This window comes from Coregonus lavaretus (genome assembly GCF_964263955.1).
Source record: "Coregonus lavaretus genome assembly, chromosome: 27".
Taxonomy (NCBI): Eukaryota; Metazoa; Chordata; class Actinopteri; order Salmoniformes; family Salmonidae; genus Coregonus; species Coregonus lavaretus.
In genome coordinates this window covers 43490162-43514461 of record NC_140014.1, presented here as the reverse complement: position 1 = coordinate 43514461, position 24300 = coordinate 43490162, and the positions used below count along the sequence as shown (strand labels likewise).

At 45.3% G+C, this 24300-nt stretch overlaps 1 protein-coding gene across 1 annotated transcript; it reads right to left on the bottom strand.

Moving 5' to 3' along the window:
• Window positions 1–9848: 9848 nt before the first annotated feature.
• LOC311102547 (enhancer of rudimentary homolog) lies at window positions 9849–22360 on the bottom strand. The gene is made up of 4 exons (XM_084143919.1): window positions 22273–22360; window positions 15300–15387; window positions 14985–15105; window positions 9849–10466 (listed from the first exon to the last, which is right to left on the bottom strand). The coding sequence occupies exons 1-4, from the start codon at window positions 22273–22275 to the stop codon at window positions 10364–10366; spliced, it is 315 nt and encodes a 104-aa protein (XP_084000045.1). The 5' UTR covers window positions 22276–22360; the 3' UTR covers window positions 9849–10363.
• Between the last annotated feature and the right edge of the window lie 1940 nt (window positions 22361–24300).

The window sequence follows — 24300 nt, the reverse complement described above, 5'->3', positions numbered from 1 at the left end:
CGTACAGGACAGTAATGTGGAGTGAATGCAATGTTGTGAAACCCTCTATATTGTCAAGTATTGTGGTGGCAGCATCATGTTTTGGGTATGCTTGTCACCAGCAGGGACTGGGGAATTTGTCAGGATCAAAATACATATGAAAGGAACAACGCTCAGGTAAAACGTTAAGAGGAAAACCTGCCTCAGTCTTCTGAATACCTAACCCTGGGATAGAGTTTTACTTTTCAGCAGGACAATTACACAAATGTTCATGCTTAAGACACACCAGAATGGCTTTCCAAGAGGTGTTGAGTGGTACACAGTCCTGACTTAAATCAGCTTGAAAAACAGAGACAAGGTTTGAATATTGCTGTCCATCAATGATTCCCAACCAGATTTACTGTGCTTGAGTAATTTTGGCAAAAAAACTATGGATATTTGTTGCCCTAAGCGTTGTGCAGAGTTGGTGGAATCGTATTCAAAATGATTCCCAGCTGTAATGGCTGCCAAAGATGCTTCCACCAAGTATTAACTCTGGGGTGTGAAGACATACGCAATCAAGATATCTTCGTTTTTTATTTTGTGTTAATTTATTTAGATACTTTTTATTTTACTTTGAAAAATGTGGAGCCGGTTGTGTGTAGATCAGTAGGAAAAAATTATATTGAATCCCTTTTTAGATTATATTTTAAGGCAGCAAAATGTGACAACTGTGCAAGGGGTGTGTAGACTTTCACTAGGCCCTGTATGGAATAGGGTGCTATTTGGGATGCAGACTCTATCTCTGTGTGGTCACACTCACTGCATCAGGGTGATGTGGTTCCCCAGAGCAGGGCTGTGGAGCAGGGTGGCATGCTGCCCTGGACCCCCCTGCCCCTGGGGCCCCTGGGGGCTGTAGGCCCCCGCCAACTGGGCCGGCATCTGGAAGAGAGCAGGGGACCCCGACTGCAGCTGCAGGGGGCCAGAGAGCAGGGTCCCCTGGCGGAGGGAGAGCTGGCCTGTTGGGGTGGTGCTGAAGACTGTGTGGGGGCTGAAGTTGAGCTGTCTGTGGTGGGGCACGGCCGTCAGGATCTGGGACCCGTCTACCAGGTGGTGGCCGATGGAGGGTGTCATACCCTGGACAGACTGGACTGTTGCTCCCTGGTGGCCGGAGGTGAACAGGGGCCGCGCTGCACCGCCAGGCTGGGACAGGGTGACAGGGGATTGGCCGGGCAGCTGGGACAGGGTGACAGGGGATTGGCCGGGCAGGAGGAACTGATTCTGGCCATGGAAGAGACCCTGAGGCTGGATCAGGAAGGAGCCTCCTCCCTGGTTGACCAGCTGCAGGCTGAGGGGCTGGGGTTTGGTAAGGTGGGGGGCAGTGAGGTGGGGGGCAGTGAGGTGGGGGGCAGTGAGGTGGCGGGAGGTGAGGTGTTGGGCAGGCTGCGGCTGGGGAGGAGGCTTGGAGCCTGGAGGAGGAGGGGACAAGAGGATATTTGACGAGGGCGTCCCAGGGAGGAAGGTGAGACCTGGAGAGGGTTTCTGACTAGGACCACCAGGGCCAGGAGGCTTGGGGCTGATCTGAACCAGTCGGGGTTGGATGTTGATAGGCAGCTTGGGCTGGATGGGCAGGGGCCCTCTCTGGAGAAAGATACCGGGAGCTGCAGCCGCTCTGAGGGTTGAGGCCAGTAGGGGGGGCCCTTTCAGCCCTGTCAGGCTAGGAACTGCCTTATGGATGAGGGAAAAGGAGGTGTTGGAGGCCTGGGCAGGGGTCAGGGAGAAGGAGGTCTCTGGGGGAGGTGCGGGGAAGATGTTCCCAGGGAGAAGGCCCATCATCTGGGGAGCGGCAGGCTTCAGAGAGGGGCAGCCTGGTCCCACGGCCAGCAGGGAGGGCTGGGGAGGCTCCACCGCAGCCTGGGTGTCCCTGTGCATGGGAGGCAGGGTGGGGGGGCCAGGGTAGGGGTGGGGGGGGCCAGGGTAGGGGTGGGGGAAGGCTTTGGAGAGGAACGGCACGGCAGCGGGAGGAGGGAGGAGTGGGGGGCCAGGTGTGTAGAGAGACAGGGTGTGGCCCTCCCCAGGCCCTGGTTGGACGAGCCCCGCCTCCAGAGCCATGGTGTGCTCTGTGATGTCAGCCTCCTGAAGACTCTGCTGGAGGATGTCACAGGGCGGTACTTCCTCCTGCTCTTCCTCTCTCGCCCCTCTTCTCTCCCCCCCTCCCTCGGGGGACCCCCCCAGCAGAGCCTCTTCCAGGAAGGACAGGTCAACGCATTCTGCAGGGGGGGTGTCCTGCGAGGTGGTGATGTCATCTGCCAACAGAGACATTGGGCTCTGAGGGAGGGAGGGAGGGAGGAAAAAAGAGTAGGAGAACATCAGAATTATCCTAGAGTTACAGTGTGAGAGATAAATAATGGTCAACGGCTAGTCCTTGATTTGAATAAAGGGTTCCAAAAGGGTTCTTCGGCTGTCCCCATAGGAGAACCCTTTTGGGTTCCATGTAGAACACTCTGTGGAAAGGGTTCTACATGCAACATTTACAGTTAACATTTTAGTAATTTAGCAGACAGATTTTTCACCTAGTCGGCTCAAGGATTCGAACCCGCTACCTTTCGTTTACTGGCCAATGCTCTTAACCGCTAGGCTACTTGCCGCCCAAAAGGGTTCTTGCTGGAACCCCAAAAAGGTTTCTTCAAAGGGTTCTCCTCTTCTAAGACTGTAGGTGTGGGTTCGTCTGTGCATACAGAGGCTGACTCAGCAGGATGTCAGTGAAGAGGCAGGGAGAGAGGGATGGAGGGAGAGATGGGGGCAGACTCACCGGGAGGTCAGTGAAGAGGGAGAGAGAGAGGGATGGAGGGAGAGATGGGGGCAGACTCACCGGGGGGTCAGTGAAGAGGGAGAGAGAGAGGGATGGAGGGAGAGATGGGGGCAGACTCACCGGGAGGTCAGTGAAGAGGGAGAGAGAGAGGGATGGAGGGAGAGATGGGGGCAGACTCACCGGGGGGTCAGTGAAGAGGGAGAGAGAGAGGGATGGAGGGAGAGATGGGGGCAAACTCACCGGGGGGTCAGTGAAGAGGGAGAGAGAGAGGGATGGAGGGAGAGATGGGGGCAGACTCACCGGGGGGTCAGTGAAGAGGGAGAGAGAGAGGGATGGAGGGAGAGATGGGGGCAGACTCACCGGGGGGTCAGTGAAGAGGGAGAGAGAGAGGGATGGAGGGAGAGATGGGGGCAGACTCACCGGGGGGTCAGTGAAGAGGGAGAGAGAGAGGGATGGAGGGAGAGATGGGGGCAGACTCACCGGGGGGTCAGTGAAGAGGGAGAGAGAGAGGGATGGAGGGAGAGATGGGGGCAGACTCACCGGGGGGTCAGTGAAGAGGGAGAGAGAGAGGGATGGAGGGAGAGATGGGGGCAGACTCACCGGGGGGTCAGTGAAGAGGGAGAGAGAGAGGGATGGAGGGAGAGATGGGGGCAGACTCACCGGGGGGTCAGTGAAGAGGGAGAGAGAGAGGGATGGAGGGAGAGATGGGGGCAGACTCACCGGGGGGTCAGTGAAGAGGGAGAGAGAGAGGGATGGAGGGAGAGATGGGGGCAGACTCACCGGGGGGTCAGTGAAGAGGGAGAGAGAGAGAGGGATGGAGGGAGAGATGGGGGCAGACTCACCGGGGGGTCAGTGAAGAGGGAGAGAGAGAGGGATGGAGAGAGAGATGGGGGCAAACTCACCGGGGGGTCAGTGAAGAGGGAGGGGGGCTCTCCAGAGGAACAGGTAAGGAGCAGGTCTTCATTCTGCAGCTGGTGAAACAGAGAGACAATACCATGATCATAGTGGTGAAACAGAGAGACAATACCATGATCATACTGAGAGACGTTCACAATATGATATGTGGTCCTCTGTAGCTCAGCTGGTAGAGCACGGCGCTTGTAACGCCAAGGTAGTGGGTTCGATCCCCGGGACCACCCATACACAAAAATGTATGCACGCATGACTGTAAGTCGCTTTGGATAAAAGCGTCTGCTAAATGGCATATTATTATTATTATTATTATCATACTGGTGAAACAGAGACAATACCATGATCACAGTGGTGAAACAGAGACAATACCATGATCACACTGGTGAAACAGAGACAATACCATGATCATAGTGGTGAAACAGAGAGACAATACCATGATCATAGTGGTGAAACAGAGACAATACCATGATCACACTGGTGAAACAGAGACAATACAATGATCATAGTGGTGAAACAGAGAGACAATACCATGATCATAGTGGTGAAACAGAGAGACAATACCATGATCATAGTGGTGAAACAGAGAGACAATACCATGATCACACTGAGAGACGTTCACAATATGATATGTGGTCCTCTGTAGCTCAGCTGGTAGAGCACGGCGCTTGTAACGCCAAGGTAGTGGGTTCGATCCCCGGGACCACCCATACACAAAAAATGTATGCACGCATGACTGTAAGTCGCTTTGGATAAAAGCATCTGCTAAATGGCATATTATTATTATTATTATATATAATATCAATATCATAATCAGAAGGTTTACAATGCTATCATATTGATGACTTAGAGGAGTTTACAATACTATCATATTGATGACATCAGACAGTTATGACCATAGAGATCCTATTAAACTAGCATTCCAATTCCTATTTCTATGGTTATGATACCATCATTCTCTGGTTCTCTGTGACAACATCAGTTCTCTTTTCATCATTATTGTACCACGAACAACAGCTATTTATAAATCAATAACACATTTGGCATTGTCTCTCTGAGAGGCCAGTTCTGATTAATGCTGGGATAATAAGAGAAATGATTACCTCATTGGTTCCATGAAGGAAGTTATTTAAGGCTTGGGGATCACTGAAGGAAAAATAAGATAGGGTTAAATATAGCTCTTAGATCAGGACTGGCTGATTAAACATTATCTTAGAGTATCAAACTAATATCATGTTTCATTTCTATCAAATACCTTTTTTGCAGAAAGATCATCATCAGCATCATCATAACCATCATCATCATCACCATCATCATAACCATCATCATCATCAACACCATCATCACCATCATCATCAACACCATCACTCACCACAAAACATCAAGTAGACACGTCCCGTCTTCATCCTCCATGTTAGCTGAAGGGGAGAAGGAGGAGGAGGTCACACCACACAGCTCTCTCTCTAATTCTAGATCCATCTTCAGCACCTGATGACATTGAAATGTTTGAAGTGGCTAACAGCATCGAGCCACGCCTCATTATTCGGGAGTAAAATAATACTTAGAAAGTGCATTGAGTGAAGGGCATCCCATACCCAACCTCCTGCAGTGGTTTAACAGAGTGTAAAACATACTAACTCTCTGGTGTGAAGGGCATCCCATACCCAACCTCCTGCAGTGGTTTAACAGAGCGTAAAACATACTAACTCTCTGGTGAGAAGGGCATCCCATACCCAACCTCCTGCAGTGGTTTAACAGAGTGTAAAACATACTAACTCTCTGGTGTGAAGGGCATCCCATACCCAACCTCCTGCAGTGGTTTAACAGAGTGTAAAACATACTAACTCTCTGGTGTGAAGGGCATCCCATACCCAACCTCCTGCAGTGGTTTAACAGAGTGTAAAACATACTAACTCTCTGGTGTGAAGGGCATCCCATACCCAACCTCCTGCAGTGGTTTAACAGAGTGTAAAACATACTAACTCTCTGGTGTGAAGGGCATCCCATACCCAACCTCCTGCAGTGGTTTAACAGAGTGTAAAACATACTAACTCTCTGGTGTGAAGGGCATCCCATACCCAACCTCCTGCAGTGGTTTAACAGAGCGGAAAACATACTAACTCTCTGGTGTGAAGGGCATCCCATACCCAACCTCCTGCAGTGGTTTAACAGAGCGTAAAACATACTAACTCTCTGGTGTGAAGGGCATCCCATACCCAACCTCCTGCAGTGGTTTAACAGAGCGGAAAACATACTAACTCTCTGGTGTGAAGGGCATCCCATACACAACCTATTTACATTGTTTTTTTACACTGCTGCTACTCACTGTTTATTATCTATGCATAGTCACTTTACCCCTACCTACATGTACAAATTACCTCGACTAACCTGTTCCCCCGCACATTGACCCGGTACCGGTACCCCCTGTATATAGCCTCGTTATTGTTATTTTATTGAGTTACTTTTTAGTTTATTTTTTACTTTAGTTTATTTAGTAAATATTTTCTGAACTCTATTTCTTAAAACTGCATTGTTGGTTAAGGGCTTGTAAGTAAGCATTTCACGGTAAGGTCTACACCTGTTGTATTCGGCACATGTGACAAATACAATTTGATTTGATTTGATATTTCAGTGATTTAACAGAGTGTGAAACATACTATATCTCTGGTGTGAAGGGCATGGATGGATGCAGACCTACTTCATATGCTGGAGGCCCCATACAGAGGTGTCACGCTGAGTTCTCGTGGGGGCCTCATGGGAAGCTCTTCCCTGGGTTCAGGGGTCAGGGTTCAGGGTTCAGGAGCTCCAGAGGATTAGCGGCTGGCAGCAAAGCGGTGCCCAGCTGAGGAGGCAGGACTCTGGGGCAGGTCCTCGGTCTGCTGGGGCATCACTGGATCTCACAACGGAGAGGACTAAGGCAGTGCAGGTCCTAAGGGCACAACATGGCCGACAGGTCATCTAAGGTTACTGCTGAAGTCTTACGGCGCCTGTCCTCTGCTTTAGACCTGTCCTCTGCTTTAGACCTGTCCTCTGCTTTAGACCTGTCCTCTGCTTTAGACCTGTCCTCTGCTTTAGACCTGTCCTCTGCTTTAGACCTGTCCTCTGCTTTAGACCTGTCCTCTGCTTTAGACCTGTCCTCTGCTTTAGACCTGTCCTCTGCTTTAGACCTGTGCCTGTTACCCACAACAGTCCGGGCTTAGTCCTCTCCTGACGTCTCTTGTAATTAATCTGTAATTTGGTTACTGCATTCTATAGAAATGACAGCAACAAAATATATTGTGTGTGTCGCTTGATTTCTCATTTGCATCCAAAATATTGGCGTGTGATAAAACATTGCCGTGTGATAAAACATTGGAGTGTGATAAAACATTGGAGTGTGATAAAACATTGGCGTGTGATAAAACATTGGAGTGTGATAAAACATTGGCGTGTGATAAAACATTGGCGTGTGATAAAACATTGGAGTGTGTGATAAAACATTGGAGTGTGATAAAACATTGGAGTGTGAATGTAACACAGCCCAGTCCCACACACGTGTAGGTGATTGCGGGCCATAAGCCATATCAATGACATGTAGAAACGGTACCCACACCATAACGGGCCATATCAATGACATGTAGAAACGGTACCCACACCATAACGGGCCAACGGTACCCACACCATAACGGGCCAACGGTACCCACACCATAACGGGCCATATCAATGACATGTAGAAACGGTACCCACACCATAACGGGCCATATCAATGACATGTAGACACGGTACCCACACCATAACGGGCCAACGGTACCCACACCATAACGGGCCAACGGTACCCACACCATAACGGGCCAACGGTACCCACACCATAACGGGCCATATCAATGACATGTAGAAACGGTACCCACACCATAACGGGCCATATCAATGACATGTAGAAACGGTACCCACACCATAACAGGCCATATCAATGACATGTAGAAACGGTACCCACACCATAACAGGCCATATCAATGACATGTAGAAACGGTACCCACACCATAACAGGCCATATCAATGACATGTAGAAACGGTACCCACACCATAACAGGCCATATCAATGACATGTAGAAACGGTACCCACACCATAACAGGCCGTATCAATGACATTCAACATCATATTTCATGTTGTGGGAAATGGTTCATATGATTCTGTTTGTATGCAATCACTAACTGTAAGTCGCTCTGGATAAGAGCGTCTGCTAAATGACTAAAAATCTAAATGTGAATGTATGCCATTTTCCTTTGTTATGGGCTTTAAAATGTAGGTGAGAAAAATAATATCCTTTTTGAAAACAGATTATTTGGGGCGATTATAGCGGAGATGGCTACCCCCCCACCCCCCCACCCCCACCCTTAAGCGAGCTGTGTAGGCTTCGACTTGTGTTCTTCTTTATGGATGTCTTGAGAAGCGACTGCGAATTAACCCATAACACATTGTAACAACATTAGGCTACTCGCTACATTTCCTACCCATCTCGCTCCATTTCCAGGGGAGGTCCCTTAAAATAGACCGACCTCCTCCACGGATCTGTCATATTTTTGTTTACAACCACAACACACACACACCCGCCGCGGTAAACGACCGACCTTGAACCACCCCGCACAACTGAAATGTTGGTCTAAATATTTTGTAAATAATATACTGCTGTTTTGTCGTTACATTTTGCATAGGCTATACACTGTAAATTGGGAGTGAGAGTTAGATCTCACATCTAAAATAATGTACAGATAGTTGCTATGGATGGTGGGGTGCTGGTGATGATGCTTATTTCTTTCGAGGTGAGAGAGGGGGGGGGCCAGCAGAAACAACAAAGGATGCTGTGTAAATCTAGCTACAGACTCCTCCGTCCCCCGTCTCCTTCTGCCATTAGAGAAAATTCCGCAATTCAACTTAGAAAAAAAACTCACCCTTTCTTCTTTTGTGGTTTATTGTCCTGTCAGCAAGGCGGGCCTCTGCGCCATCGATTCTCTCTCAGTGGTCTTTTGAGATGCTAAGAGGAGGGGTGGGACTGGGGTGGGTACGAAACAAGAGTGAGAGAGAGCCGACCAGAACACAAAAGGTAGAAAACAGTTGAAGGCAGCAGCAGCAGCAGCAATGTGGCCCAGCTGCCGCTACGTCCTTCAGTGGTGAAGAAGAGATGAGATGAGAACGCTGCATCCTCTCTCTCTCTCTCCAGTGCTCCTCTCATCATGCGGACGTTCTAAATATCCCAGCTCTCTTGGATAATGTTCTCTCATCGGGGAGCCATTTCATTATGCATGAATGAGCACTACGGAATCCAATGGAAAGACTTGTCCTCTAAAGATATCATTCTCGTAGTCCTATAATTCAGCTAGCGGTCTGATTTCTCATATATTCGGTCCTAACAGTAGCGAATGTCTAAAATCATATAAATGTTGCATACATTTACAATGAATGATTCATTAAAAGGCAGTGACATTAGAAACATTTCCAAATGTAACATTTCCAGAAATGGCCTGGTAAGAAAATAAATGACACATGCAGCACAATTAAAAGGATCAGCATCGAATAGCCAGTGACTGACAGGCCTTCCCCCATAATAAACTTATCAGCATCAAATAGCCAGTGACTGACAGGCCTTCCCCATAATAAACCTATCAGCATCAAATAGCCAGTGACTGACAGGCCTTCCCCATAATAAACCTATCAGCATCAAATAGCCAGTGACTGACAGGCCTTCCCCATAATAAACCTATCAGCATCAAATAGCCAGTGACTGACAGGCCTTCCCCATAATAAACCTATCAGCATCAAATAGCCAGTGACTGACAGGCCTTCCCCATAATAAACATATCAGCATCAAATAGCCAGTGACTGACAGGCCTTCCCCATAATAAAACCAAACGGCATATGACTGAAATAATAATGTATCAATAAGTCATATTTCAGTAAAAATCATTGAACTTCTCCCAATAATATTATTTCAAAGTGAGCATCAAACTTCTCACACTGCCATTCATGTCAGAAATCATACATTAAAAATAAACTAACTTTAGTGTGCCATTCTGTCAATATGACCAAGGTGCTTACAATAAAGTAGGAATTCAAAGCAGGCCACAGTGGCCAAGTAATCTCCGTATGAGAACAGAACACACAAACGTCGAACAGTAACACAAAAACCCAGAGTATTTCGTGCTGTTTTTTATTTATTTAAGTAAAGACAAAAAGACATCTTCTTAAAAAGGGGGAAACAACTTTAAATACAAACATTTAAAACAAAATGAAAAAAAATCACACTTTACCCCAGCCCTCTACAAAAGTTCTCACTGAAACAACTTATAAAGATAGTAAAATATCCAGGACTCATAACAACATAATTCAACCCTTCTCCGTTCCTATCAAACGTCCCCCACCCCATGTGACCCCACCCTAACAACCTCTGATTGGTCATTGGTCGCGGTCCAGGAAGACTACATTGCAGATGTTGCACTGCATCAACCAATGTCAGCGACTGCACAGTTGTCATCAGATTGCTATATATATATATATATATATATATATATATATATATATATATATATATATATATATATATATATATATATATCGTAGGATGTGGTTAGCCGACATGTTAAACACCCAACCAGACATTGTGAGATCATGCGTCTGCAGTGTAGTCAGCCTGGAACGGGGCCAGAGTCTCATTTCCCAGCCTGTTGGGCCTGACGCCGCAGCAGCACGTAAATCTTCTCCTTGATCCAGTCCTTGTTGTACGGCTGGTACGTCTGTGTGTCCGCACGGTACCTAACGGACAGACAGACGGAAAGATATATTAAAACATGGGCTGGTACGTCTGTGTGTCCGCACGGTACCTAACGGAGAGAGACAGACAGACGGAAAGATATATTAAAACATGGGCTGGTACGTCTGTGTGTCCGCACGGTACCTAACGGACAGACAGACGGAAAGATATATTAAAACATGGGCTGGTACGTCTGTGTGTCCGCACGGTACCTAACGGACAGACAGACGGAAAGATATATTAAAACATGGGCTGGTACGTCTGTGTGTCCGCACGGTACCTAACGGACAGACAGACGGAAAGATATATTAAAACATGGGCTGGTACGTCTGTGTGTCCGCACGGTACCTAACGGACAGACAGACGGAAAGATATATTAAAACATGGGCTGGTACGTCTGTGTGTCCGCACGGTACCTAACGGACAGACAGATATATTAAAACATGGGCTGGTACGTCTGTGTGTCCGCACGGTACCTAACGGAGAGACAGACGGAAAGATATATTAAAACATGGGCTGGTACGTCTGTGTGTCCGCACGGTACCTAACGGACAGACAGATATATTAAAACATGGGCTGGTACGTCTGTGTGTCCGCACGGTACCTAACGGAGAGACAGACGGAAAGATATATTAAAACATGGGCTGGTACGTCTGTGTGTCCGCACGGTACCTAACGGACAGACAGACGGAAAGATATATTAAAACATGGGCTGGTACGTCTGTGTGTCCGCACGGTACCTAACGGACAGACAGACGGAAAGATATATTAAAACATGGGCTGGTACGTCTGTGTGTCCGCACGGTACCTAACGGAGAGATAGACGGAAAGATATATTAAAACATGGGCTGGTACGTCTGTGTGTCCGCACGGTACCTAACGGAGAGACAGACGGAAAGATATATTAAAACATGGGCTGGTACGTCTGTGTGTCCGCACGGTACCTAACGGAGAGACAGACGGAAAGATATATTAAAACATGGGCTGGTACGTCTGTGTGTCCGCACGGTACCTAACGGACAGACAGACGGAAAGATATATTAAAACATGGGCTGGTACGTCTGTGTGTCCGCACGGTACCTAACGGAGAGACAGACGGAAAGATATATTAAAACATGGGCTGGTACGTCTGTGTGTCCGCACGGTACCTAACGGACAGACAGACGGAAAGATATATTAAAACATGGGCTGGTACGTCTGTGTGTCCGCACGGTACCTAACGGACAGACAGACGGAAAGATATATTAAAACATGGGCTGGTACGTCTGTGTGTCCGCACGGTACCTAACGGACAGACAGACGGAAAGATATATTAAAACATGGGCTGGTACGTCTGTGTGTCCGCACGGTACCTAACGGACAGACAGACGGAAAGATATATTAAAACATGGGCTGGTACGTCTGTGTGTCCGCACGGTACCTAACGGACAGACAGATATATTAAAACATGGGCTGGTACGTCTGTGTGTCCGCACGGTACCTAACGGACAGACAGACGGAAAGATATATTAAAACATGGGCTGGTACGTCTGTGTGTCCGCACGGTACCTAATGGAGAGAGACAGACGGAGTGTCCCCATCAAAATTGAGCTTTATGAGGCCATAGAAATCATAACCCTAGGATGTTTCTGAAACCCTTACCCTAGGATGTTTCTGAAACCATATACCTAGGATGTTTCTGAAACCCTAACCCTAGGATGTTTCTGAAACCCTAGGATGTTTCTGAAACCCTAACCCTAGGATGTTTCTGAAACCCTAACCCTAGGATGTTTCTGAAATCATATACCTAGGATGTTTCTGAAACCCTAACCCTAGGATGTTTCTGAAACCATAACCCTAGGATGTTTCTGAAACCATAACCCTAGGATGTTTCTGAAACCCTAACCCTAGGATGTTTCTGAAACCCTAACCCTCGGATGTTTCTGAAACCATAGGATGTTTCTGAAACGCTAGGATGTTTCTGAAACCCTAACCCTAGGATGTTTCTGAAACCCTAACCCTAGGATGTTTCTGAAATCATATACCTAGGATGTTTCTGAAACCCTAACCCTAGGATGTTTCTGAAATCATATACCTAGGATGTTTCTGAAACCCTACCCTAGGATGTTTCTGAAATCATATACAGTGGGGAGAACAAGTATTTGATACACTGCCGATTTTGCAGGTGTTCCTACCTACAAAGCATGTAGAGGTCTGTAATTTTTAATCATAGGTACACTTCAAATGTGAGAGATGGAATCTAAAACAAAAATCCAGAAAATCACATTGAATGATTTTTAAGTAATAATTTGCATTTTATTGCATGACATAAGTATTTGATACATCAGAAAAGCAGAACATAATATTTGGTACAGAAACCTTTGTTTGCAATTACAGAGATCATACGTTTCCTGTAGGTCTTGACCAGGTTTGCACACACTGCAGCAGGGATTTTGGCCCACTCCTCCATACAGACCTTCCCCAGATCCTTCAGGTTTCGGGGCTGTCGCTGGGCAATACGGACTTTCAGCTCCCTCCAAAGATTTTCTATTGGGTTCAGGTCTGGAGACTGGCTAGGCCACTCCAGAACCTTGAGATGCTTCTTACGGAGCCACTCCTTAGTTGCCCTGGCTGTGTGTTTCGGGTCGTTGTCATGCTGGAAGACCCAGCCACGATCCATCTTCAATGCTCTTACTGAGGGAAGGAGGTTGTTGGCCAAGATCTCGCGATACATGGCCCCATCCATCCTCCCCTCAATACGGTGCAGTCGTCCTGTCCCCTTTGCAGAAAAGCATCCCCAAAGAATGATGTTTCCACCTCCATGCTTCACGGTTGGGATGGTGTTCTTGGGGTTGTACTCATCCTTCTTCTTCCTCCAAACACAGCGAGTGGAGTTTAGACCAAAAAGCTCTATTTTTGTCTCATCAGACCACATGACCTTCTTCCATTCCTCCTCTGGATCATCCAGATGGTCATTGGTAAACTTCAGACGGGCCTGGACATGCGCTGGCTTGAGCAGGGGGACCTTGCGTGCGCTGCAGGATTTTGATCCATGACGGCGTAGTGTGTTACTAATGGTTTTCTTTGAGACTGTGGTCCCAGCTCTCTTCAGGTCATTGACCAGGTCCTGCCGTGTAGTTCTGGGATGATCCCTCACCTTCCTCATGATCATTGATGCCCCACGAGGTGAGATCTTGCATGGAGCCCTAGACCGAGGGTGATTGACCATCATCTTGAACTTCTTCCATGTTCGAATAATTGCGCCAACAGTTGTTGCCTTCTCACCAAGCTGCTTGCCTATTGTCCTGTAGCCCATCCCAGCCTTGTGCAGGTCTACAATTTTATCCCTGATGTCCTTACACAGCTCTCTGGTCTTGGCCATTGTGGAGAGGTTGGAGTCTGTTTGATTGCGTGTGTGGACAGGTGTCTTTTATACAGGTAACGTGTTCAAACAGGTGCAGTTAATACAGGTAATGAGTGGAGAACAGGAGGGCTTCTTAAAGAAAAACTAACAGGTCTGTGAGAGCCGGAATTCTTACTGGTTGGTTGGTGATCAAATACTTATGTCATGCAATAAAATGCAAATTAATTACTTAAAAATCATACAATGTGATTTTCTAGATTTTTGTTTTAGATTCCGTCTCTCACAGTTGAAGTGTACCTATTATAAAAATTACAGACCTCTACATGCTTTGTAAGTAGGAAAACCTGCAAAATCGGCAGTGTATCAAATACTTTTTCTCCCCACTGTACCTAGGATGTTTCTGAAACCCTAACCCTAAGATGTTTCTGAAATCATATACCTAGGATGTTTCTTAACAGAAGTGAAGTACACACTTCGGTGACACTTCACTTAAAGCATGCAGATATAATGCATTACGATGGGGTTATAGTGGATTATAAAGACGTTATAGGCATGCAACAACAACTCCAATGCAAATTAAAAACAAATCTCAGGGTATTAATACATTCATCCCCAAACAAAAATCTATGGCATTTGATATCATTCAGACAGACTCATTGGGCTAAAAAACAAATAGGCCTGGGTGACGTTCCAGGTTGCCTACACAGAAAGGTTGCACTGTGCAACACTTCAGCAACGTAGGTGATCTGGAACGCCTCCACAGAAAGGTTGCACTGTGCAACACTTCAGCAACGTAGGTGATCTGGAACGCCTCCACAGAAAGGTTGCACTGTGCAACACTTCAGCAACGTAGGTGATCTGGAACGCCTCCACAGAAAGGTTGCACTGTGCAACACTTCAGCAACGTAGGCGACCTGGAACGCCTCCACAGAAAGGTTGCACTGTGCAACACTTCAGCAACGTAGGTGATCTGGAACGCCTCCACAGAAAGGTTGCACTGTGCAACACTTCAGCAACGTAGGCGACCTGGAACGCCTCCACAGAAAGGTTGCACTGTGCAACACTTCAGCAACGTAGGCGACCTGGAACGCCTCCACAGAAAGGTTGCACCGTGCAACACTTCAGCAACGTAGGCGACCTGGAACGCCCACCAATACATTTGAAAGTGCAGACTTACACCAAGCAGCTGAGGTCAGCCAGGTCATCGATGAAGTCAAACAGTTGACTGATGTCATATGTGATGGACGGACTGTTGGGGTTCATTCTCTTTAGGTGTTCCTCGTACATCTTACAAACACCTGGAAAGAGATTTACAGATTAGTGAAAGTGAAAATATTTTCACCGGTTGACCATCTAACGGCATTAACGTTCCCCACAACGTTGGTTTGCTTAACTACCCTGTGGTGTCCTAGAGGTCAGCGGACCAGCACGGTCTCACAGACTGCGTGGGTTCCATAACCTGCTCTGTCAGTTTAGGTGGCTGTCAGTTTACCTTCCATGCACTCGTTGACCGATTCATAATCAGCATATGTCCTCCCCTCTGGCCTCTTAGTAGGCTGGACCAACAGGATCGTGTGAGACTGAAACAATAAAAACACATGAGAGATGGCAGTATTCAAATCTCATTGCATTGCTTCCTAAACAGGTGTAGACTAACAGTGAAATGCTTTTTTTTTTTTAAGAATGAGGAATAAATACACAATGAGTAACGATAACTTGGATATATACACAGGGTACCAGTACCGAGTCGATGTGCAGGTAGATACAGTATGTACATATAGGTAGGGGTAAAGTGACTAGACAACAGGATAGATAATAGACAGTAGCAGCAGTATACTGTAGGTAGGGGTAAAGGGACTAGACAACAGGATAGATAATAGACAGTAGCAGCAGTATACTGTAGGTAGGGGTAAAGTGACTAGGCAACAGGATAGATAATAGACAGCAGCGTATATGTGGTGAATCAAAAGAGTTGGTGCTAAAAGGGTCAATGCAGATAGTTAACCAATAGCTACATAGACTAACTATTTAGCGGTCTTACGGTCTGGGGGTAGAAGCTGTCCAGTATTCAAACAACATTTCAGTTTCAATAATGCATGAAACACACCGAGAATCTCACTGCCGATAGGTTTTTTTATACAAAAAAAAGAAGGCATTTTCTCCGTACATCCACGGATGAGCCAGTCACACTTCACACGCAATGTAGGCTATGGGATGGTTGCTAGCTAAGTGCACAGACGCAATGCACACTAAATACCTCCTCCAAGCTAGCTGACCACTGTAGCTAGTGTGGGGTTCTATTTTCTCATAATTGGATCTGTATGTGATGAATAGCTTAGAAGGAATGCATTAATGATAAGCATAGAAGGTTTGTACTATACTGATATAAATTGTTTCACATAACAAGCTGTGATTCATGAAAGGAACGTTAGGGGGTAGGACAGATAAGACTTGTATTTCTTACAGATACGAACACTGCCTCTTTGTTGTCTGTGAACCGTTGTCTGTGAACTGTCCTTGAACTAGGTACTCACAGTACAGTGGAATGGTGTCTTTTGGGTGCTAACTCCACAGGTTGTTATGATAAAAACGTATGCCTGGCAACAGTGTGCAACAGGTGGAGCGCCAAGGGGCTGGGACCAGCCGGTGCGCCAACGGATTGGCTGAGTAAGTCTAAACCACGCTCAGTCTCTACTCTGATTGGCCAGCAGGGAGTGGGAAATATCTCTGTCAGAGTATTTGAAGAAGAACCTGTAACAATGGATTAGTTCTCTGAGTGCCCTGCGTGGTATTTCAGTGAGCCCGTATACGAACCATCATACTTATCATACATACATTTTGCATATAATAAATTTAGCTTGGATTGAATATCTCTTGATTTTTTCTTATTCCAATACCAGATTTGAATTACGCAATTTCTAACACTAGTACTGACATAATTAAATCACAATGGATTAGCTAGTTTCCATGAAACAGCTGCTGAGTTTGTGCAGTGTCCTTAGCTAGCCAGCTATGTCCTGCTAGCTAGCGAATATGCTAACATTAGCTAGCTAGACATTTGGCTATGGGCTGACACTGGCAGTATGGGATTTTGGAGAGTGAATTAAATTGTTTCTTTGTCATCTTGCTAGGTAGTTATCTAGCTGTGGCCATCTGGGTAGTATAAACAAGGGCTTTCTACAACTTAACAACATTAGCGCAGATAGCTTGGTATCTAGACCATTTTTTGTTTTAATCAAAAATAACAAACAAGAGTGTTTTCCAGCATACAGTGTTCAGCTACGCACTGATGACGTCAGCAGGGTGGATGAATTGAGATGGTTTGGGATGAGTTGGTCCGCAGAGTTAACTAGCTACTTAGCTGGTTCATTGCTAATGCCAGGAAGTTAGGCTAGCAAGCATTTTAGCTAGGTAGCCTATGACAACAAAAACTAAAAGTGTACTGTACCACAGAGCCACAGATGGTTTTGCCAACATGATCATGTGCTCGTCCGACATGGTGGGATCTTTGTGTCGGTAAAATTAATTATGCGCTAAATGCCGGTGGAAACTACATTTACATTTTAGTCATTTAGCAGACGCTCTTATCCAGAGCGACTTACAGTTAGTGAATACATTTTTTTTTTTTATACTGGCCCCCCGTGGGAATCGAACCCACAACCCTGGCGTTGCAAACGCCATGCTCTATCAACTGAACTACATCCCTGCCGGCCATTCCCTCCCCTACCCTGGACGACGCTGGGCCAATTGTGCGCCGCCCATGAGTCTCCCGGTCGCGGCCGGCGGCGACAGAGCCTGGATTTGAACCAGGATCTCTAGTGGCACAGTTAGCACTGCGATGCAGTGCCTTAGACCACTGCGCCACTCAAACTATGCAGTTTATAAGGCTACAGATTAAATAAGTTATGATGAACTTCACAGGGTGATGAAAGTGCACGGTGATCTTGATGCTCCTTTCCAATCAATATTGATGGTCTTATTGTGGCGACATGATCGATGCTTGGCTGCCATTTGACAAATAAACCTATTCTCGCTCTTATCCATAATACTGTCATCATGTAGCCTAGCCTACTAGCACAGCCGATCCACACTGTATCTGGGAGCTGTTGGCTAGAGCGCACCTGCCAAGACCAGAGTAGGCACATTTGCTATTTAACGCAACAGTTTGTGACTAAATTATTGGGTAGAGTTGAAAACTCGATGGAAACACACTGAACTTTAGGTTTTTATTCGGGACATGAATACTGAAGCAAAAAGGACATTGCGTGCACCAGTGTTGTGTTGGAGACCACCTAAGATTTCCCTAATAATCCTGTTTACATGGACACATCTGAAATCGGCAATCAAAAAAATTGTTCTACCACAACGACCATGTTATTTTTGTGAAGTCTACTTGGACATAAAGTTTGCATGTGAAAACTATTTCTAAGATGCATCCTTTCAGGGGTTTTTTCCCCCCGAACTCGCTCGCGCAATAGAAGGAAGACGTGCAGATTAAATACACCGCTGTCACTCCGATTAAGGCGATTGCATGTCCTAATAATTCCTAAGATTGCGCAGAAAACCAGGTGTTTTAAATCGGCGTAAGTCTACTTCGATTATGACCTTCATTAAAATGTGGGTCAAAAGGGAAATAGCATAATTAGAGGTTTTCGGGGGCGGCGGACACGGTCTCCCTGTGTCCTAGCTATCTAACTACTGTAGCTAGCTACCGGTGTCGCCCCCGCCTCCTCTGTACCGGAGTCCTCCCAGTATCCTTATAATATAATAATATAATAATAAGCCATTTAGCAGACGCTTTTATCCAAAGCGACTTACAGTCATGTGCGCACACATTTTTACGTATGGGTGGTCCCGGGGATCGAACCCACTACCCTGGCGTTACAAGCGCCACGCTCTACCAGCTGAGCTACAGAGGACCACAACGCCTGTCTAACACCTGCCCTCGCTGTTCACAGAAATGCTGGGACACAGTGTCCGACAGGCCGTGGCGAAGTACACCGTCTACCAGCTAGCTACCTATCCCGCCTGCTGTGTACAGAGTCCTCCTAGCTAGCTGAAGTGTATGTCCTATATCTGAGAGATAAAAAAAAAAGCTCAGGAAATATTTGTTGGGACACATATTTAACCCGTTGTTTTGTTGCCACAAAACTACCTCCACACTTACCTTCATTTTTTAAACAGGTACCGGGTTACCTTCAGACGAGTCCCGTGACAGTTGTGGGGGTTGTAGAGCAAAACGGATTTGTGAGTCTCAACTTTCCATATAATGGTCATATTAGTTAGTAGGCCAAACCGTTCGGATGCGATTTTCAGGATGTCTCCTAGTCTGACAAACAGCGCTGTAAAGCTTAATGTCCACCAGATGAGACAAACTCATTGTCAATGGAGCAGTCAGCAACGCTACGTTTGGGACGCCGCACTAAACTGCGGTGTGTTCTGTGTACCGCATATGCGTTCAATATTTTCAACACGTGCGTTGTATTACCATGCGGTGGTACAAACGTAAATTCATCAAAGTTCCCATGGCAGGGTGGCACCATACAGAGGCCAAATGATGAGGCCTATTGCGTAGTTAGAGAAGAGAAGATACCGGCTGAACCACTGGAAATTTGTCTCAGGTAAGAATGACACTGGGACAATTCACAATTACTGCACTTGGGTAGTGCGCCCTGTTGGGTATGTTTCACGCAACCAGCCAACAGAATGGCGTGCAAAATTAATACGCACAGAACTGTTCATAGGCTCTGCCAGCCTGTGAAACTGTTGATAGCTTTGCCAGCCTGTGAAACTGTTGATAGCTCTGCCAGCCTGTGAAACTGTTGATAGCTCTGCCAACCTATGAAACCAGTAGGTCAATAGGATAATAACTTTAATCTGTTCTAATTACACTGAACAAAAATAAAACGGAACAATTTCCAAGATCTTACTGAGTTATAGTTCATAAGGAAATCAGTCAACTGAAATAAATTCATTAGGCCCTAATCTATGGATTTCACATGACTGGGAATACAGATATGCATCAGTTGGTCACAAATACCTTAAAAAAAAAAAAAAAAAGTAGGGGAGTGGATCAGAAAACCAGTCAGTATCTGGTGTGACCACCATTTGCCTCCTGCAGAGCGTCACATTTCCTTTACGTAGTTGATCAGGCTGTTGATTATGGCCTGTGGAATGTTGTCCCACTCCTCTTCAATGGCTGTGCGAAGTTGCTGGATATTGCCGGGAACTGGAACACTGTGTCGTACATGTCGATCCAGAGCATCCCAAACATGCTCAATGGGTGAAATGTCTAGTGAGTATGCAGGCCATGGAAGAACTGGGACATTTTCAGCTTCCAGGAATTGTGTACAGATCCTTGCGACATGGGGCCGTGCATTATCATGCTGAAACATGAGGTGATGGCGGCGGATGAATGGCACGACAATGGGTCTCAGGATCTCTGTACATTCAAATGGCCATCGATAAAATGCAATTGTGTTCGTTGTCCATTGCTTATGCCTGCCCATACCATCAGTCAACCGCCACCATGGGGCACTCTGTTCACAACGTTGACATCAGCAAACCGCTCGCCCACACAACGCCATACACGTGGTCTGCGGTTGTAAGGCCGGTTGGACGTAGTGCCAAATTCTCTAAAACGAAGTTGGAGGAGGCTTATGGTAGAGAAATTAACATTAAGTTCTCTGGCAACAGCTCTGGTAGACATTCCTGCAGTCAGCATGGCAATTGCACAAGCCCTCAAAACAGCTGTGGCATTGTGTGACAAAACTGCACATTTTAGAGTGGCTTTTAATTGTCCCCAGCACAAGGTGCACCTGTACAATGATCCTGCTGTTTAATCAGCTTCTTGATATGCCACACCTGTCAGGTGGATGGTTTCTCTTGGCAAAGGAGAAATGCTCACTAACAGGGATGTAAACAAATTTGTACACAAAAGTTGAGAGAAATAAGCTTTTTGTGCGTATGGAACATTTCAGGGATCTTTTATTTCAGCTCATGAAACATGGGACCAACACTTTACATGTTGCGTTTATATTTTTGTTCTGTATATTAGCTTTGGTCAAACAGGGCGAAAATGATCTTCTCCAAGCTGCAAACCGTTTTGCAGCCTTGCGAAGCACATGTGCATCAAGTACAGAAAAAGAGGGCTAGACATCCGGCAAACGCATCTGGTGGACATATGGCCGAACAGGCGCCGCATGGTCAATCCGAAGTCTGCATTGGCCGTTCAGCATTTACGGTCATACGGCCTCTGCAGAAGTCAGGGCATTCATACTTACTGCGCTTCACGGAGCAGCGCAGAGCTGTTGTGAAGGAAGTGAGTGTGTTTATACAGGACCTCCCACCCCCACCTACCGTCAACCAATCATGTCAATGCGGAGCGATACAGAGCCCTCCGCATTGGTACAAAATTTGGGAGGCACACGGCGATGCGGTACGGAACTCGATTTGGCCTCTGCATGCCTCCGCAATTGCATCACACCCTCCGACCACGGAGCAAGCATAAAATGCCTTTTTCTTCACTGCAGAAGGCCGACATAGGCGGATTGAGACGCAGCCCATGCAACAAAAAAAGATAGCTTAAAGTGACAGATTTTGATGGGGATTTTTTTATGTTAATTAGATTGACATCAATAGATTTAAGGATTAAATCGAGTTAAGGAGGAAATTGACGCCTTTGCAGCCTGAATGGAAAATGTTTTACGAACGAACCGGCCAGGGGGATAGGAGTGTATTTCCGGTGTAGTGAGAACTATCAGTTGGTCTCGATATGTGCGCTTATTTCAAAGAGCGCTCCGAAAGCCACGCCCCAGTGGGCAGAGATAGGCATGTTGCAGTGGGACACGTTTTAATATGGTGAAAAGCCTCTCCACACCGGCTGCATACATTCCCCCTTGGACGGCAAAATGAAACGACTCAACATCGCCATCTGCCGGCCTTTGGGCTAACACTACCTATGAGTAACAAATGAGTGCAACTCCATTACTTTGAATATCAGCAATAAAATGTTTTAATTTCAGTAAATTAATATTTCTAGACAACCTCAGTTCAGTTATGAGCTGGATCATCCTGATGCACCACAGGACCAAAAACCAGGCATCTGTTTCGCTACCATCCCCCATCGATAAAATAGTTGTTGTCGCTAGCTAACTAGCACTGGAGCTAGCGTAACTCGGAATTGAACACAGACATGATGTCAATAAACACGCAGACTGCAACATCTAGCTGAAGATTAATATAACACCATGTAATATGGCAGACTGGTTTATGACGAAGACGTTTAAAAACAACTCACTTCACTAACGTTCGCAAGCTAGCTAACGCGTTAGTTAGCATCCGTTGATTGACATGCGTGCACAATTTCAAAAGAAGGCTAGCTAGCAATCGACTTATTTTTTTACTTTGGAAAACCACTTAAATACAAATCTAGACATGCTATTTTAAAACAACAAAAAACTAACCATGTTTTGGATAATTCCTTCACCGTGGTCTTGGCGTAAGTAATGTTTCTGGTTCTACTCGATAGCAACGCCTCGTCACTAGTTACCACACCCACAAAGCCGTAAACCCCGCCTATTTCTACAATTTATGTTCTTAAAATTAGATTTTAAACCTAACCTTAACCACACGGCTAACCTTATGTCTAACTCTAACCTTAAATTAAGACCAAAAAGCTAATTATTTTTGTTTTCATTAATTTTTAAGATATAGCTAATTTTGACTTTGTGGCTGTGCTATCTAGAGGAAACCGTCTCGGTCAGCAACGCCAAAAAAGTACTTCCGGGTAACGGAATTTCTGACTTTTTCTAAATAAAACTCGCCACGTAATAGTAAAAAAAAAAAAAGGTGTAATTAACCTGTATTTATTCATGGTATACTGTATGAAAAATAGTCTAAACATTAACAATGATTCATATTTGTTCATATTTAAGTGACATTTCCATTCAATTTGGCTTTTAAAACATGTTCCAAGGGCATATCAATGCCCCCAATGCAACCCTTTCAAAAAACGATTGCAGTTTTGAATCTACAGTAAAAGCAGTGGTGTAAAGTACTTACGTAAAAATACTTTAAAGTACTACTTAAGTAGTTTTTTTTGGGTATCTGTACTATTTATATGTTTGACTACTTTTACTTTTACTCTACTACATTTCTAATGAAAATAATGTACTTGTACTTCATACATTTTCCCTGACACCCAAAGTACTGGTTACATTTTGAATGCTTAACAGGGCAGGAAAATTGTCAAATTCACGCACTTATCAAGAAAACATCTCTGGTCATCCCTACTGCCTCTGATCTGGCGGATTCACTAAACACACATGCTTAATTTGTAAATGATGTCTGAGTGTTGGAGTATGCCCCTGGCTATCCGTAAATAAAAAAGACAATGGTGCAGTCTGGTTTGCTTAATATAAGGAATTTGAAACGATTTATACTTTTACTTTTGATCCTTAAGTATATTTTTGCAATTACATTTATTTGTTATACTTAAGTATACTTAAAACCAAATACTTTTAGACTTTTACTCAGGTAGTATTTTACTGGGTGACTTTCACTTTTACATGAGTAATTTTCTATTAAGGTATCTTTACTTTTACTCAAGTATGACAATTGGGTACTTTTTCCACCACTGAGTAAAAGTGCAGTAACTAGAGTCGACTGTGGTATTTTGGACGCAGTGATTGCAAATTAACTGCAGTTACACTGCAAAATTACTCCAGTATTATAATTTTTTGGACGCAGTATTTGCAGCATACTGCAGTTATACTGCATTTTAACTACAGTTATACTACAGTGTACTGCAGTTATACTGCATTTTAACTACAGTTATACTACAGTGTACTGCAGTTATACTGCATTTTAACTACAGTTATACTACAGTGTACTGCAGTTATACTGCATTTTAACTACAGTTATACTACAGTGTACTGCAGTTATACTGCACTCTGACTGCAATATTTTTCCGTAAAGGGAATACACTGTATATGAAATACATATTGGCTTATAAAGAGAAAACTATTATAGGTGCAGAAGTAAAAGTGGGGTTGGGATTAATCACTAGGGTCTGTAGAATCCATATATGATGTTATTTCTTGGGGGGACTGAGGTCTATATGTCCAGCAACACTTTCTACTCTACCCACTCTATTGGTCCCAATGCAATACACTGTAGGCCTATAGGTGATTAGTTACTTCAAAGACAATATGTAAACAATGATGGACTATCATACCTGTTAACAACCTAAATTAACCTAATGATGTGCCTTTTACACATTTGAATCAGCCAAAGGCCAGCCTTGACCTGTGCCAAAAACACTAACTCTTAAAGGAGAGCCAATGGACACTATAGGGTACAAAGACAGTACCAGTCAAAAGTGTGGACACACCCTACTCATTCAAGGGTTTTTCTTTACTTTTTCTATTTTCTGCATTGTAGAATAATAGTGAAGACATCAAAACTATGAAATAACACATATGGAATCGTGT